General features: G+C 36.7%; 1 protein-coding gene across 1 annotated transcript in view; it reads right to left on the bottom strand.

Annotated features, from left to right (window-relative positions):
* spock2 (SPARC (osteonectin), cwcv and kazal like domains proteoglycan 2) overlaps nt 1–17,581 on the bottom strand; it is a 49,095-nt gene that overhangs the window by 8,511 nt on the left and 23,003 nt on the right. The window contains exons 2-7 of the mRNA XM_067420619.1: nt 15,810–15,855; nt 9,217–9,331; nt 5,762–5,870; nt 2,595–2,709; nt 1,334–1,453; nt 651–869 (exon numbers count right to left, since the gene is read on the bottom strand). Coding sequence (XP_067276720.1) covers nt 651–869; nt 1,334–1,453; nt 2,595–2,709; nt 5,762–5,870; nt 9,217–9,331; nt 15,810–15,855 — 724 coding nt within the window. The remainder of the gene's footprint in view (nt 1–650; nt 870–1,333; nt 1,454–2,594; nt 2,710–5,761; nt 5,871–9,216; nt 9,332–15,809; nt 15,856–17,581) is intronic.

Raw genomic sequence — 17,581 nt, 5'->3', positions numbered from 1 at the left:
TTCACGATTCGAATCTCGGGTTTGAGTCCTTGGGTCGTTACCATATGTTATTGTAGGCATCTTTGCTTTATCAAAGTTATTTTCTCCATCATTTGGTTGACATTTAAAGCACTACCAACTGTTTATTACCACAGTCAATGTTATAGAAAAGAACCACCATGACAAAAATTCTTAGAAAAATAAATAAATTGTAAGAAATAAAAAAGCTACAATTTTAGACCAGAAACGCATCATGTAACTCTGAGATTTAAAAAAACGACTAAGCGCTTGTTTGTAAGAACGTTTGGGAATTATTAACTAATTTCTGTATCTAATACAGCGGTCACATCACGTGACAAAAGAATGAATGGCTCAGAAGAGTTGGACCCGAAGACTCGAGAGGTGAACTAATCATTTCTCTTTCCGGTACAGACAGCATAGCCTCTATGGGGATGTCACACGATGAACGAACGGCTCACACTCGTACCCGAAGACTTGGGATGTAAACGAATCAATTCTATTTCTTGTACAGAACCAATGGGATAGTGAGCATGTGTGGTCAACACAAAATGAACGAATCACTCTCTGAGACAGTCCGTTGTTCCCGAGTCATATTAAATGAACGAATCGTCCATCACTAGTTCAATTGTGTAGAGATACTAAAAACTCACTTTCTCTCCAAAAGCAGAGGCACCACTCAGCTGTGGAGACTTTGCCATCGCGGTAGGAATCACAGGAGTTGAAGAAGGGCCGTATGCACACTTCATACTTGTCCAGATTAATGGCAGCCAGCTCAGCATGGTCCAGATACAGGTCATTGTTCGTGTCCAGCTTAGAGAACATCCAGCCAATAGAGTCCTTACAGGTTGCAACAAGAGTCCGGTCCACAACTGTGCACAAAACAATCACAGAGTACATTTTAACCTTATAATCTATACTGTAATACTTCCTCACTTTGTGAAGTTTCTACACTGGCTTCTAAGAGCCATCTCTCCCAGAACAGCTGATTGCATCAGATTAGCTAGTTGGAGAACTGATGAGGCGTATGGGGAATCTGGTCATTTTTCTGCCATTAAATGTACATTTTAAATTGAAGTAGGTGCAAATGGTTACATTTCACAATTCAGCAAAACTGCTTTTCGAGGGAATAAAATGCTGCTGGTGCTATTTGGCCATCAGGATAGGATACATTTCAACCCATAATAACTCTAACTTTGCTGGTCCTTATGAACATTTTATGCAGCAGTTTTATTACATCTAGTTATTATAGGTACTTGTTTCAAATTAGTAGGGAAAACATATTATATAAATGTAAATGTACAGCAGGTGTGGTATATGGATGCTAGAGCCTCACTTGATGCAGAACTGGCTACAGGATTCCCTGTGCTGTTCTGCTTGCCGTTGCCTTGGAGCAGTTGGAACCAGTCCCGCAGGCGATCTCCCAGATCTGCCAGGTCCTGCCCTGTGCAACTCTCTATGGACAGAAAAGAAGAGAGACGGAGACAGTGAAAGGAGATAAGGGAGTGTTGGCAGACGTTGGTATTAAAGAGTGAAGAACCAATTGTCCTGCCTTTGCCCTTCTGAATTTGACAAGAAAAGCCTGCGGAGACTGCAGACATAAATCAGACATAATCAAAGTCAGCAGAAATTCACAAGGCAAGCAGCAAAAGAAAGAGAGCAGCATAGTCTGTTGATAAATCAATAAAGCCTTTGTTAGAGCAAGAGCTGCAGAATCAAGGGATGTGAAAGAGACAAATAGCATCTGAAGCACTCTCAGCATAAAATCATTCATTATTATCAACAAAAAATGATAATAAAAAACTTAAAAGCTGGCACTGATATTGCGCTTCATTGAGCTTCAGAAGGCATTTCTTCACAAGAACATCTTAAAGGGATAGCATCCGAAAAATACTGTCATTATTTACTCAGCCTCACTTTTATCCAAACCTTTGTGACTTACTTTCTTCTGTGGAACACAAAAAAGATATTTTGAAGAATATTTCAACAGTTTTAGCCCACGCAATGAAAGTTAATGTGGTCCAAAACAACACTTAGCAACTCATAAAGTAATAACTGCACATAACGTAAACATGGCACATGATGCAATAAGTAGGCTTATTACATTATTATTGTAATAAAATATCTATAATATAATAATTTTCTCAAATTGTAATAAATATGAATAAATATATAAATCAATGTAATAAATATCTTAAACTACCTGCAAAATGCAACCAATTTAAATATTCATGATATTATTATTATAATTAATATTGATAAACAAAGCATTAATATTCCTTTAAAAATACCAATCTATAATAAAATAAACTTAAAAAGTCTAAATCCAGTCTTAACCTGCTTACAAAGTCCACCAGATTACATTATCGCATTATGTGCAGTTTTTAAGTTATGTGCAGTTATTACATTATGTGCAGTTATTACATTATGAATTGCTACAGACATTTTTTAATACATTTTGTGTTTCACCGAAAACAAAAAAGTCATAAAGGATTAGAACGACATGAGGGTGAGTAAATTATTTTATTCTGAATGGTCCCTTTAACAAGCTTTGCCAGAACAAATTGCAGCTTTGAAAGTGTGCGGAGGATAGATACCGTGTTTGCTGTCCATGTCTGTAGCAGGAGCCACGGTGGTGGTGCAGGGGCAGAGACCAGCACATCTTACTTTCAACTCCTTTCCACTGAGACAAGCCTGCTGCTCCAGTTTGCACTGATTCACAGGTGCATCACACACACAAAACACAAAGAATAAGCAGTGCCACCATAACGCATGCTCCCGTTCAGTGGCGTGAATTGTAAGCCAGAGCACAATTATTTCTACAGATTACTAAAAATCGCTGGTTCAGAGAAGACATCTCCATTAAAAGAAGATAATGTCAACCTTCATTTCTTCCCACACAAGGTCAGAAAAAGATATAATAGAGATAATACATAATTCAACAGAACGGTTCTATCATCCCCAAGTACCCAGAATCCCTTCAGATGATTTTTCTTTGATTTTTAAAGCTGTCAGGGGCCAGAGTACAAGGTATAATAGAGAACATTATCCATATTGTGCAAGCAGACTGATCTATGAGTCACACAGAATATAATATGAAATAAAAATATATATGTTTTGTGAATGGCACAGAATATCTAGAATATAAATAACATCAGATTTTATTGTTGTAAACCATCCAAACATAAGCTGCAGGGTAATGAATGGAATTACAACTTATTAAATTGTTTAAAAAACTCTTTTTTTTTTCAAACACTAGGGCCCATTTCTCAATGCTTAGGTACCTTTTTATTAACTGTTCACATAGTAAGGACAACAGCAATCTAAGTAATCGTGTATAGAGTCGGTGGGCAGGCTTAACATAATGACGACAGAGTTGTAGAGGAGAAGATGAGTTTGAAGTTTTGCTGATCGGATATGGTGAACGTTTAATCTCTCAACTAGCTCCGCTTCACCTTCATTGCTCTGGTTAATTGTAGCGCTATCAAATTGCGTGCAGAGGGAATTTGAAAGACAACTATTTATCCCGCACCCCGGATTGAGCTCTGTCAATGGTGAGTTCCCAGACACAACATTTTGATATGGGTCTGTGTGGCAAGGGGGGCGTGGTTCAGCGAGGTCTGCAGCGGGAGAGAGAGCCGTGGGACGAGTGGTAAGTGAGTGGGTTGGACGCAGATTGATAACACCTGTATCTCGTTTCAGTAAAGGGCGCGGAGAGAGTATAAAACGCCTGGAGAAACGGAAGCATGAGAGAGAGAGACGGACTGCTGACACGCCCCAGAGACACTGAGAACCTGGAAACCAGAAGTGCCGCAACCCGGAAGTGAAACCTGAGTTTATGAGAAAGAGTCACACACTGAAGTGTGCACGTTGTGATTTGAGTTATATATATAATAAAAGACGTCAGCAGTCCAGCCGACCCCCGTGTCCTCTTCCTTCCTTACCTATCGAATCGTTACAGTCTGGCTTGTCAGTTGTCTGACTATCACCAGACCAAGCTCAATTTAAAATTGAACATTGGTCTGGGGAACATTGGTCTATTTTCTACTGTACAAGAGGCGTGATCAACGAGCATTATTTGAATGACTCTGTATGCAATTGGTTAGTCCTTCAACCAAACCGCAAGAGGCGTGATCAACAAACAACGACCAAGCGGCAACCTCCCGCGATCTCTCTTGAAGCCAATACGGAAGTAATGTAAACTGCAATTCAGGCTCCAGGCTCCAGAAGGGAGCAGAATCTCATTGAGCCCCATGTTAAAATCCCCAACTTTACAACAGAAAAACACATTTACATCCTGGTACAAATTGTGGTTTTGGCCTATATGGCTAATTTTGACCTTCATGACAACTGTAAGGGGGATGAATTTTTTTTTATAACTCATTTGTTTACATTATATGGAAACCTCGCTCGCAAGATGGCAACGCCCAGCTCGCCGCTACTTTACACTTCAGAGCGGCTTATCAGAATCCTATGGGTGACGTCACGGATACGTCCATATTTATTTACAGTCTATGGCAACGACCCATCATTTCTTTATCTGTCACTGATCTGTCATCGTGTTAAACCCGCCAATAGCGTGCCAGGTGGATAAGCCAGTCTGTGGGAGTGAGGCTTACAGGGGTAACTGTGTAATGTAGGCCTGTACAAGCTGTGTGTGTAAAACTAACTCCCCTGGCCTCAAGAGGAATGCTTGAGTTTGATGTTTGAGACTGTGGCCTTCAGCAACCTTGTTAGTGTGCCTGCCTCGGAGCGGGTTGAGTAGGACCGGTTACATTTGGTGCCGTGACCTGGATAGCAGTCAGGTTTAGGCAGGTGAGTGTAACTTAGGCCAATAAGAGTTGTGCATGTAAAACTAACTCCCCTGGCCTCAAGAGGCATGCCAGAAGCTGCAGTCTTTAGCGTCCTTAAAGCACCCTCCTCCCATGCCGATGACCTTGGTTCAAATTCCGCTCGGAGCAGGTTGAGTAGGATCAGTTTACAGTGAGTGACATACATGTTAAAATATGTAAAATAATGCTAAGCCAAGCTGAAAATTTTGACATTTTTGGAAAAAGTGTCAGTATAGAGAAATGCATCCTAGTCATTGTGAAAAAGCTAAAAATTCAGTCATTTGAAATAAAATTTTGCATTATGTTAATATTATATTACATTGGATATTATTTATCATTATAATAAAAAATATTTAAGTGGCCATTATTACAATGATTCACTAAAACAACAGGCTTTCCTTCCCTTTAATGAGAAACATCTTGTTTGTCTTTCATAAATTAGTGTGTGCTCTCAGGGAAATCTTAGGGGCATTCATGAGGAAACTTTCTCTAAGAAAGACCCAGCGGCAAAATTCTTTAAAAAATTAATCCAGATGGGACATTTAACAAAATTAAAGAAAGATATGTGTTTTGTGTGATGAAATTCACAATCTTAACACCAGTTACAAGAATATATCATAATTTATACAAATGTTGGATGGAAAGGAACCACAAAACATTATCAATCATGATTAACTAATCTATGTTTTAAAGATTTGACAAAGCAAAACTGATCCATGGCTAGAAATGACTGATTTTTAGGTTGCTTAAGTCCATCCAACAGAAATCTAATGAGAGAAAAGTCTGAGCAAGCACAAAATTGCAACAAATACAATTGTATCAAATAAAATAAGCTGAACTGCAGAGAAATGTATTAGACCCATATGATCAATTTCTCTGCAGTTCAGTTTATTTTAATACAATTATAGGGGGTTGAATGCAGTATGAAATACCTGAGAGGCATAGTTGTGTCCATCAGAGCCACAAACAGGAGCAGATGAGGACACTGGGCAAGATTTACAGTTACTCTCCTGCTGCTGTCTTATGACCTGCTGCTTCAACCTAAAACACATCGGTCAATATTAACATAGCATTAGTATTATCATCAGTCATCAATATGAAATATAAACTGAGGTATGCTTCGGTGTTTGTCACTTTAAAGTATTTTTTTATAATAATGGATAATTTATTATTATTTAAATATATTATTGAGGTTCACTTATAATTAAAGGGTTAGCTCACCCATAAATGAAATTTATGTCATTAATGACTCACCCTTATGTCGTTCCACACCTGTAAGACCTCCGTTCATCTTCGGGACAGTTTAAGATATTTTATATTAAGTCCGAGAGCGTATGGCAGTGTATGCACACTATACTGTCCATGTCCAGAAAGGGAATAAAAACATCATCACAGTAGTCCATATGTGACATCAGTTAGTTAATTAGAATCTCTTGAAGCATCGAAAAATACATTTTGGTCCAAAAATATGTTTTATATAAAGAATCTTTATTTGAGGATTGAAAATAAACGCAGAAGAGAAGACAATGCTGAATAAAGTCTTAGTTTTTGTTATTTTTGGACCAAAATATATTTTCGATGCTTCAAGAGATTCTAATTAACTAACTGATGTCACATATGGACTACTTTGATGATGTTTTTATTCCCTTTCTGGACATGGACAGTATAGTGCGCATACACCTTGATACGCTGTTGGACCAAATATAAAATATCTTAAACTGTGTTCCGAAGATGAACGGAGGTCTTACGGGTGTGGAACGACGACGAGTCATTAATTACACAAATTTCATTTTTGAGTGAACTAACCCTTTAATAATAATGGCTGAATTAAACATTTTAGGGAGCGGATCCTTAAGGGTTAGTTCACCCCAAAATTAAAATTACTCCATGATTTATTTACCCTCAAGCCATCCTAAGTGTATATGACATTCTTATTTCAGACAAATACAATCAGAGTTATGTATAAAAAAAATGTCCTGGCTCTTCAAAGCATTAATAATAGCAATGCCAAAATTGAAAGGCCAAAAAAATGAATCCATTCATTCTAAAAGTAATCCATAGGGCTCTGGGGGAGCTGATGAAGGCCTTCTAAAGGAAAATGTTGTTTTTTTATAAGAAAAATATCCATATTTGAGACATATTGTAAAATATTTAGCTTCCAGCAGACTGTCTTCCATAGTCAACTTACAAAAAAACGCAACTGGCAAGACGATGACGCCAGGCGTAACATAAACGTTTAGAGCTGCGAGAGGTGTTACACTTACTTCATGAGTTTAATACAGAGACCGGTCTGCCAGAAGCTAGATATTTCACTTTTATAAAGTTTTAATATTTTTCTTACACAAACCCATCGATTTGCTCCAGAAGGCCTCTATTAACCACCTATTGCCGTGTGGATTACTTTTATATTGGATGGATGCAATTTTTATGTGGGATTCAAATTTTAGGCTGCCTTCACTGCCATTATAATGCTTGTATAAGCCAGGACATTTTTTAATACAACTCCGATTGTATTCGTTTGAAAGAAGAATGTCATATAAACCTAGGAATGGGTTACGGGTGAGTAAATTATGGGGAAATATGTTTTCGGGTGAACTATCCCTTTAAATCAGTAAACAGCCACTGTTATGAATGGCTAACGTCACTGCATAGGAAACAGCATCCACTATTTGCTATTGCATATGAGTTCGTTTTTTGAAAACTTTATCCATATAAAATGTAATTTACCAACAAAGCATTATGAAATAATTTACTTATGGTTTGTAATGCAGCTGCTATCAGATTCAATACAGCTACTTCATCTTTTCAACGAATGCTTATTATGAGAACTCTCTATTACACTGTGCCTCGTTTCCAAACAAACATCCTGACATGATCCGGGACGCTATTAAAATAAACCATCCACTTGTTTAAAATGTTGGGATCCTTCTGAAGCGCTGTTTAAACTGGACGTGCCAAAAAGGAATGTCCTTTCATTCTTCCATTTGTTCTGTTGTCGACAGACTCAAGTACATAGAGTATCTCAGCAACTGAACACGCGTCTGTATACTGTATTCAGTGTAGACATTCAGCGACTGAATGCAAGTGGGCAGGGCCTAAGGTGTGATGATGTATAACTACATCGATGTCATGCACTGGCTTTTATATGCAAATGTATGTGACGTCCCTGATCCTACAATTTTGAAACTAGGTGTTTTTGGAACTTGATTAAATGAATGATTTGTTTATAATGAGGAGGGTGTTTTAAGCTATGAAGCAGGATGCTTTAATGGTACAAAGAACACATATATAGGCTATGTCAAAAGAGCATGGCAAATTTGATTTGCATCCTTGCGCTGTTTTTTATTTAAGGTTACAAGAATTTTCTCTGTAGTTAGATCTATGGAACAATGACAACCAACCCCTAAGGAATGGGTTCAGGAATATGTTTAGTTTGTAAAAAGAACAAATGCCCAGGGACTAAATCTCTGTACCTCACCAGTGCTGTCAGAAAGCACATAGCTGCTTTATTAAACTGCTCTTATTTTACCGCCACCAGAATATTACTTTCTCCTCAAAAGTGAGTGAACATTTAACACTTGTGAAAGCAATGGGTTTTCTTCTTGTTTTTTAAAAGCATTTTTAATGAATTAATTTTCCCTAGGGCGAACCTCTGTCAGAATATGACTTTCTCCTAACAAGCAAGTGAACATCTTGTGTGAAAACAAATTGGAAAAGCATTTTAATGATTTAATTTTCTTGATTAAAACCAAATTTTTTAATAACCATTTTTAACCGTTGACCTTTTTTTTTTTTATGCTGCTGCTGCTGCTGCTGCTTTAAAGGGATAGTTCACCCAAAAATGAAAATTGTCATAATTTACTCACCATCAAGATTCTCCAAACCTGTATACATTTCTTTGTTCTGCTGTACACAAAGAAAGATATTTAGAAAAAAATGTTTGTAACTAAGCAGATCTCGGTCCCCATTGACTACCATAGGGAAAACAATACTATGGTAATCAATGGGGGCTGAGATCTGCTTGGTTACAACATTTTTCCAAATATCTTCCTTTGTGCACAGCAGAACAAACAAATGCATGTTTGGAGCATCTTGATGGTGAGTAAATTATGACAATTTTCATTTCTGGGTGAACTATCCCTTGAACAGCAATATTAAGCACTCATTCCTGATTGTTTTGAGCCAATCATCTGTACCCTAAAGGCTCAGAAATGAGATTCTTCATGATATGAAGTTCTGAGTAAAGAAGCTACATTTGACAGTTGTATTCTGCACAGTGCCTTGGCAAGTCACCAAGCTCCTTTGATTCATACATACTCTCAAAAACAAACACTATCTTTGTATTATTGTTATGTGCCTGAAGAGATAGTCCTGTTGAAAGGCTTACCTGTGCTCAAGCTTCTTGCGGTTAACGCACACAGCACGCTGGTAGCCCTGGGCGACACACACCTTATGTCGGCTGCATTTCACCTTCTGGCAGGGATCTTTAGTGGTGTCCACATCTGCAAGGGGGCGAGAGATGGATGCCAATAATCAGTTTTTTGTCAGATCCTTCTTGAGATTTTAATATTACGTAGTTTCAATAAATGTTATTAACTATATATTTAATTCCAATAATACATACACAATACATACATTTTTTTTAATATTTAATTAATTAATTTACTTCTGCATAAACTATACATTTAGTGGTTTAGTTTTTTTTTTTTTATTAATTGCTGCCACAACAAACTCACTGTAAAAAAAATCATGTCTCCAATTGAAATTTTTCTAGTGACTGATCACATTTAAATTTCAGTTGGCCAAATTTAATTTCTGTGAATTAAATTGCATCAATTCACAGAAATTTTATTTGGCCAACTGAAAAATGTAGATGTGATCAGTCACTAGAATAATTTCAATTGTTCAACAGTGCTGAACATAAATAAGCAGCAGGAAAAAGATAAAAATAAATGCTTAGTTAATTTTTTTTAATTAATTTAATTTTTCATTGTCATCTCCATCTCAACTAATAAACCCTCTGCAATTCCACCATGAATCCCTAGTCAAGCACTTATTTACACCAAAGGGAAAATACCATGAGAAGCTTCCTTTGATTTAGGATGGATAATGATGCAAAAGAAAAACAGTGAATCCAAAATTAGCATAACTCAAATTCAAAGGCAAAACTCTCTATGCTACCTCAGGCAGAGAATGTTGTTTTATGCTCTTCCGTAAGCCATCATAATTACATCCTATACCTTATCTCACTTTATTACATATAATACAACCAACATCATAACCCTGACTGCCTGAGAAACAATATTTCAACACTGATAGATTATTACAATCTGCACAAAGGCATACGGTTGATCAGTAAGACTCACTTCACTTCATCACAAAAGGCTCAAGCAGATTAAAGAGAACACAAGAATGATAATGTTGCTATAGCAACAGTCCAACTCCAGAGTGAGGACTGATTAGCTGCTCATATCAGTAAAAAAAAAGAACTCTCTCAGTGTCTATCCATTATCAACGCTCTCTTCGTCATTAAATATTTCTTATGAGCGGAGGCCCACTGAGCTTGTCCCTATAAAACATATTATGAAGGCCTCCATGTGTAAGCGTTGCCAAATCCGGCTTAGAGAGCCGAGGAATCTCATCCAGTCACCGCTGCATCGTCTCTCTCATCCTTTGTTTACACACAGGTCCGCATTTAATGTGATCATTACAATCGCAGAGTGGAAGTAAGGAGCTACTGACTGAGTATCAAGCGCAGCCAGTGACTGAGCTAATGCAGCTAATATACATCAGCAGCCAGAGCCACTTAAGGCTGAGCATATCAGATCAACTCGCGAGGAAAGGTTCACGGAGATAAGGACGCGATACACGCTGTGTACAGAGGAAAGAGAAAATGCAATCCCGCTGATAAATAAAACATGCACGCAGATTAAATAAAGACATCTCCATTTCTTTTTAATGAACCGAAGCGTTGTATCCACTTGATGGTCTGTTAATTCACATGCAGGATGGCTCAGCAGATCGCCGAGGTGCTCTTTTCACAGGTACACACACTGGGAACATGAACTGAACTAAAAAAAAAACATCTGCTTATGATAAATCTGTCCACATGTACTGGCAACATTTGTTGACCTATTAATGCACATGCATTGTACAGAATGTGCCCACTGCCCAGCTTATATGAGATAAAAAATCAGGATTAAAAATCAGGATTAAAAAAAAGTAATACATAAAGTAATTAGCCCTTAACATTTTTTGGACCCGCATGCTTCTATTTTAAATAAAAATGCTGTGCTTTCAAACTTACGATTCATCATAGATTTCTAAAAAAGAAAAAAGTATTGTGGTTTCCATGAAAATATTAAGCAGCACAACTGTTTTCGACATTGATAATAAAAAATGAATGTTTCTTGAGCACCCAATCAGCATATCAGAAAGATTTCTGAAGGATCATGTGACTAAAGCCTGGAGTAATGATGCTGAAAATGTAGCTTTGCCATCACAGGAATAAATTATATTTTGAATATATTTAAATATAATCAGTTTTTTGTATTTATTGTAATAATATATCACAATATTAAAGTTTTTTGGTGACCGTAAGATAATTCTTTCAAAAACATAAACTAACATAAACTTTTGATCGGTAGTGTATATGTAATGCATGTGTATGGAAAATATAGAAGGCTTTAAAGAAGATAATTGTGAATTTATATCTACAACTGTGATTGTTTATCTTAAAATGTGACCATTTTTTATCCCACTATTATCTTTTGTATTTATTTTTTACTTAAAAAGGCATTTTATTTCTATATAGTAAAAAATACACGAGAAAGTGTCATCACAGGTGTTTTGAGAAAAACTACTATCACAATACATCACAGATTTGTCCAAAAGTTGTGTGACGACTGCTGTGTTGATAACTTGTAAAATGCAAATGTTTTCCTCATTGAAAAGGTAAGGACCAGTGCCACCTTCAAAGAAGCCAATGTAAATGAGGCTCTTTGGGAATTTCGGCAGTCTGCACCTGACAGAATCGAAACATGGGAAGCAGATGCTCATAACAGACTACAAATAAAACCTTACTAGGCCAATTAAAAGAAAAAAGTATTTTTATTTTTTATTTTTTTACAGTTGAACATTCTTCTACACAGCAGATTTATCTAATATAATTCCTATAATTACACAAAAAGGGTGTATTTTAACACTCTTAAATCTGGTTGACCAGAACAATCTATTTATTTTACTTTTTAAATCCCTTCAAAACGTCTTCAAAAACGGCAGCTCTTTACAAAACAAGTGATTGTGACACTATAAGATGAGTGAGCTGTTCCTTGTTTTTATTTTTTTAAAGAAAAAAAGGATCTGAATTGGACGGATGCCTGCATTGGCTGCTATGCAAGTGGAAAGATCATACTTCTGGGTGCATGGAAGGCTAGGACAAATCTCTTTTACCACTGCCTCATTAATTATCTCATAAAGGAGACAAAATGTGTTCAGTGTGGTAAGATGAATATTTAATCCATTTTAAAAATGATGATTACGAGTACATTCTCTGTAAAAATAAAACACAATGTACAGTGTTTTTTCACAGGTTTTATCCGTATTTTGCATTTGCATCGTGTTGTGTTTTAGAGTTAAAGGAAATGTCTGTAAACTTAATAAGTTAATATCTTATGAGTTACTTTTCAGTTTTTCAACTGAAAATTGATTTTTTTATTACAGGGTATGGCCCCTTATATATGTGATTTATACATTTAGTTGGATTTGGTTTGAAAGTGTTCAAATCAATAATAGCACAAATACAAACTCTTAAATAAAATTTAGCATTTTATGTTGCTCTCTGACCTTTGATAAATGGATCTGACAATAATCCCTAATTGTCACAGAGAATGAGTTCAATTAATGAGTTTCACACAAAAGATGTGAGGTGGGTGTAGTGACGGCTGCACAAGTAGCTTTAGTGCCAACTCAAAAAAATGGACCATCGGGTTCATGGACCTCTGTTCTTGGACATATGAAGCTTAAGTGGATTTGTGCTTTGAAGGAACAAAGCCAGTGTCAGTCAGTGCTAAATCAAGCCTCCGGGGCTCTTACTGGGTCTTCTGTGGAACTAGCAATTATCCATTAATTACATCCTGAGATATTTGCTAATGGACTCCTCCATTCTGAGGACTTCACTTCAACTGAAAAATCAAGACATATTGTTCAAATGTTCCCGGACAGTCTCTCTACTCCAGCACAACGAGGAGATGACCTCATCTCTTGTGTAAGCAATTAGTGTTTGGCAGCCTGGAAGAAAAGTAGGGCTGTCTGCTGTGACAAACATACGCAGACCACGGTCAAGACTAACCGCACCATTGAATAATAATTACAGTGCTTGCACGACACTGTTAGGGATTGGTTTTAAAACACCAAATATTACATATTTCTGACTATTACATTTCTGAGCTTAAAAAACATTCTAATATCAAACTCTAGACATGTCAAAATTATTTTGAAATTAAATTGACTAAATTTTAAACTTTGCTATAAGTGCTATATCTATTCAAATTCTAACAGTGATGACATATATTTGCATACTGAATAGACTTACTTTTTGAACATCTATTTGCATACTGAATTGTGATTAGACTTCCCTTCTCAAATTATATGCATGCTGAACATGCAGAGGATCATGGAAATGCAATCTTTATTTTCACCAAAACAAAACATAAAACTAGCATTAAAGGGATAGTTTACCCAAAAATGAAAATTAGCCCATGATTTACTCACCCTTAAGTCATCCAAGGTATATATGACAATCTTGTTTCAGATGAATACAATCAGGGTTATAAAAAAAAAATCCTAATCCATGCTTTATAATGGAAGGAATTTATCTGTCCGTCAAATAATGTGCTCCACACGACGCTGGGGGGTTAATAAAAGGCCTTCTAAAGCAAATTGTTTCGTTTGTGTGAGAAAAATTTCCATATTTAAAACTTTTATTATTAAAGTTCTGGCCGATCGCCTTCCGTGGAAAAGTGTTGAAAGTGTCTTCTCGGAGTTCAAAATGCGTACACAACGTCTGACGAGCATAACTGGTCGCGTAAGCCTTTGAACTGTAGAGGCACTTTCAACACTTTTTCTATAAACTGAATATGAAAGGCGATCGGCCGAAATGTTTCTTTTTAACATTTTAATTATGGATATTTTTCTTACGCAAACGCATCAATTCACCGTGTGGAGCACATTATTTGACAGGCAGATGCATTTTTATGGACTTCAAAATCAGAGCAAAAAATCCCTGGCTGCCATTATAAAGCTTGGATTAGCCAGGACTTTTTTACAGGGGGGGTGAAACACTCAGTTTCAGTCAATCTCACGTCAATCTTGAGTACCTAGAGTAGTAATGCATCCTTCATATCTCCGAAAGTCTTTAGTTTTATTATATTTATAAAAGAAAGATATGCTGTACCGAGTCTTTCCGGAAAAAACAGAGCGGCTGGAGGCATGATGATGAAGAATGATGAGTGCGGAGCTACAGCACAAGAGCTTCTGAAAGCTGTGACATCGTCATGCGTGGAAAAGAAAACGAATACCCTAATAAACCATAGCTATCAATCAGATTCAACTAATACACATATGATCCAGAATCAGATCCGGAGGCTGAAATAAATTGAACAGGAGAAACAGCAGCAACAGGACGTCCATCTCTGTGGTATGTACTGTATTTAGTGGCCTCTCCACATTTGTGTGTGTTTACTCGCAGTTTATGAGGACATGATTTGGTTTATGGACTATTGTATGCGACTAAACATTAGCAGTAGCAAGCAAAACGGTTTTGCACGTCAGACTAGTGTAACGTTATACATAGAACAACAATGGAGTAATGTTAGCGCATTTGAATGAAGAAGCACGCTTTGTGAGACCGTACCCTAGCCTAGGTTTATGTTTGAGTTGTTTTACAATAAACAAACTGACATATTAGTCAGCTAAACAAATGTATTTAAACACACACCATACATCGCATGCTCCATTGATAAATTAACTTTACACGATCGTGTTGTTTACTGATGTTTACTTACGCGACGATAGCCAACAACAGACATTTGAAGCAGTTTTACTCACCGCCTGCTTCCAAAGCACGACCGTGAACCTTTATCGCTGGGACCGCTCTGTCAAAAACACACTTCTTGTTGATTTCGTGAAGACCTGTGACAGCAGTGACCGTGGAGATCCACTTTTGCGACACGACTGTGATGTTGTGCCGCTTCTCGTCATTTCTGCGTTCAAATCGGTTCAAATGCAGCGCTGCCTTCCCGGAATGCTATGCGGGCGCGTTAAAGCCGCTTGACATCACCCATAGGAATAAAGTGGAGCGCGGCACGACAGAAGTGTTCACGGACGAGTGGATCTGCACCTGAGAGAGTGTTTATGGCCGTGCATTTGCTCTCTCGTTCTAGTCACGCTCGCGCATGCACCCTTCCGGGAGAAGAGCCTGTACAGCCCATACAAGGACCTTCCGCTCTGTTGACGTCAAGCGGACCCAAACTCGAAAAAAAACTCTCCGAAACTTGTGAGAAACCGGAAGGAGTATTTTTGACACAGAAATACTCCATCAAACGTCCAACATAGTGTTAAACTTTGTCCATGTTTAGGATGGGAATCCAAGTCTTTAACAGTGTAAAAAGCTCAGTATGCATGAAACAGCATCCCCCCCCCCCCTCCCCTAATATAACTCAACTTTAATTTGTCTGAAAGAAGAATGTCATATATATGATTTGAGGGTGAGTAAATTATTTTTGGGTGAACTATCCCTTTAATTCCTCAATAAGTGCCATGAGCATTTAATCTAAAATGAAATAAAATAAAGCTCCATTTAAAAAATAATCTAGGTCATTGTTTGGCACGTCATGCGATTTGGGCACTTTAATTGAATTGCTAAAAGACCACTCCATAAAATGTAATATGATGCTATTAGTAATATTAAAGATGACTTACTTTCATTCGAGCCTTGATTTTCATCCCATGATCTGATGTAATCATCCTGACAAAAACAAAAAAATAAAACAGTTAAACATTCTGCATAGAATTACCTTTCAGCCTTTAGTCAAAAATAATACTTCTATCACTTTGTATCTATCATTAACCAAACTTAAACGTACAATACTAAGATGTTTTAATTGTGAAAGGCAGTTGGAAAGCACTAATGGAAAAAGGAGGGATAAAAAAATTCTTAGAGATGAGCAAGAAAAAAAAAGTGAAAGCTTGAATGAATTGTCAAGAAAAGATGTGTAAGCAACTTAGACTGCATAAAAAGTAGGTTACAGCTTTGATGGAGAATATTAGATTAAGCAATTTAAAAGAAACATCAAACACAAGCAAAGTCATGATACAGCACTACTGACCTCCACTTCCTGGTGAAATATGAGAAGGATGAATCAAAGACAAAAGAGAAGGAGACAGTTAGAGGAGAGCGATGCATCTCTGAGGAGCAACTATCAAGAAAAAAGACAGGCTCCAACTGCTAAAAAAACATCTATTTGCTGTGATATTCTATTATATTCCCAGATGTCCTTATAAAAGAGGCAGTTGCTTTTAAGATAATTATACATTTGGTGCGCATAACACTTTCAGCACCCTGACTAATAATAATAACAACCTTTTTTGTAAAGTTCACAAGCTTATTAGTGTCATCAGCAGTCATTTATCTTTGCAGTAGTAGGCATAAAACAGGAGGTGAAATTGCATTTTGATTGAATTGTCTTTTTCAACTAAAACGGCGCAATACATATATTATTCTGGAGCGAATGTTTAAATTACATATCAAGGGGCAATATATATGCTTTACCCCTCCTGAAGTGTAGAATATACAAAATTATATTTTCATTAAAAAGACATTATAAAATCATTTAATAGGTTCCTCATAGGAATATATACCAACCACTTTTGTAGGTCTTGCATTCATTAAAATGAAAAACAAAACAAAACTTCTAAATATTATTTTACTGAGTATGTGCCTCATCAAAAAGAAAAAGAAAAAGAAAAAGATAAGACCAGTGGCTCAAACTTCACAGCTGCACTGCTTAACTGCAACATCATGGTGATTGGACAACCTTGTTATTGATTTCCTGATATCTGCATAATTTAAGTCTTTTTCTGCTCCCTTGGCAAAGGAAATACTGTGTGGTGTACTGAGACATTAGATGTCCATAATCAGTAAACACCTAATGAACAAAGTGGTGAAACCTCATGAATATATGTTTTTATCTTTAGCTTATGCAAATTGAAGGAACCACCCACTCAAACACAACTCTAAATTCTTTAGATATGCACTTTTGAGAGAAGAAAGTTGTACACTCAGTAAGCGTGAAGTATGTGGAAAATACTGTCACATCAATGTGTTCTCCCTCACTGAAAAGATGCAAGGATGAGTCAGAGCAGAGAAATATTGCCACAGCTAACAGAAATATTGCCACACAACATCATCATCATCTAATTGTATATGACCATCATCACAACACATCACCATCATCAAAATTTCTTAAAAGCTAAAAAATCTTGAGAATTCTAGTTAATAGAGTGCAACAGCATGCCACATTTTCAGCAACCTTGGTTCCAAAATTATTTTTCCATAGAATAAAAAAAAAAAAAAGTTTTTCTAGTGAAAATCAACTGTTTAATGTTGTTTATATGTCTATGCAGTATTTTAATATGCTTTATGACAAACCGTGTTCACTGAAAATTCATAAGTCAACACCATGTGAACCAAA

Source organism: Pseudorasbora parva, chromosome 17, assembly GCF_024679245.1.
Source record: "Pseudorasbora parva isolate DD20220531a chromosome 17, ASM2467924v1, whole genome shotgun sequence".
NCBI classification, from domain to species: domain Eukaryota; kingdom Metazoa; phylum Chordata; class Actinopteri; order Cypriniformes; family Gobionidae; genus Pseudorasbora; species Pseudorasbora parva.
The sequence above is the reverse complement of the archived record's forward strand: the minus strand, read 5'-3'. Positions and strand labels throughout refer to the sequence as shown.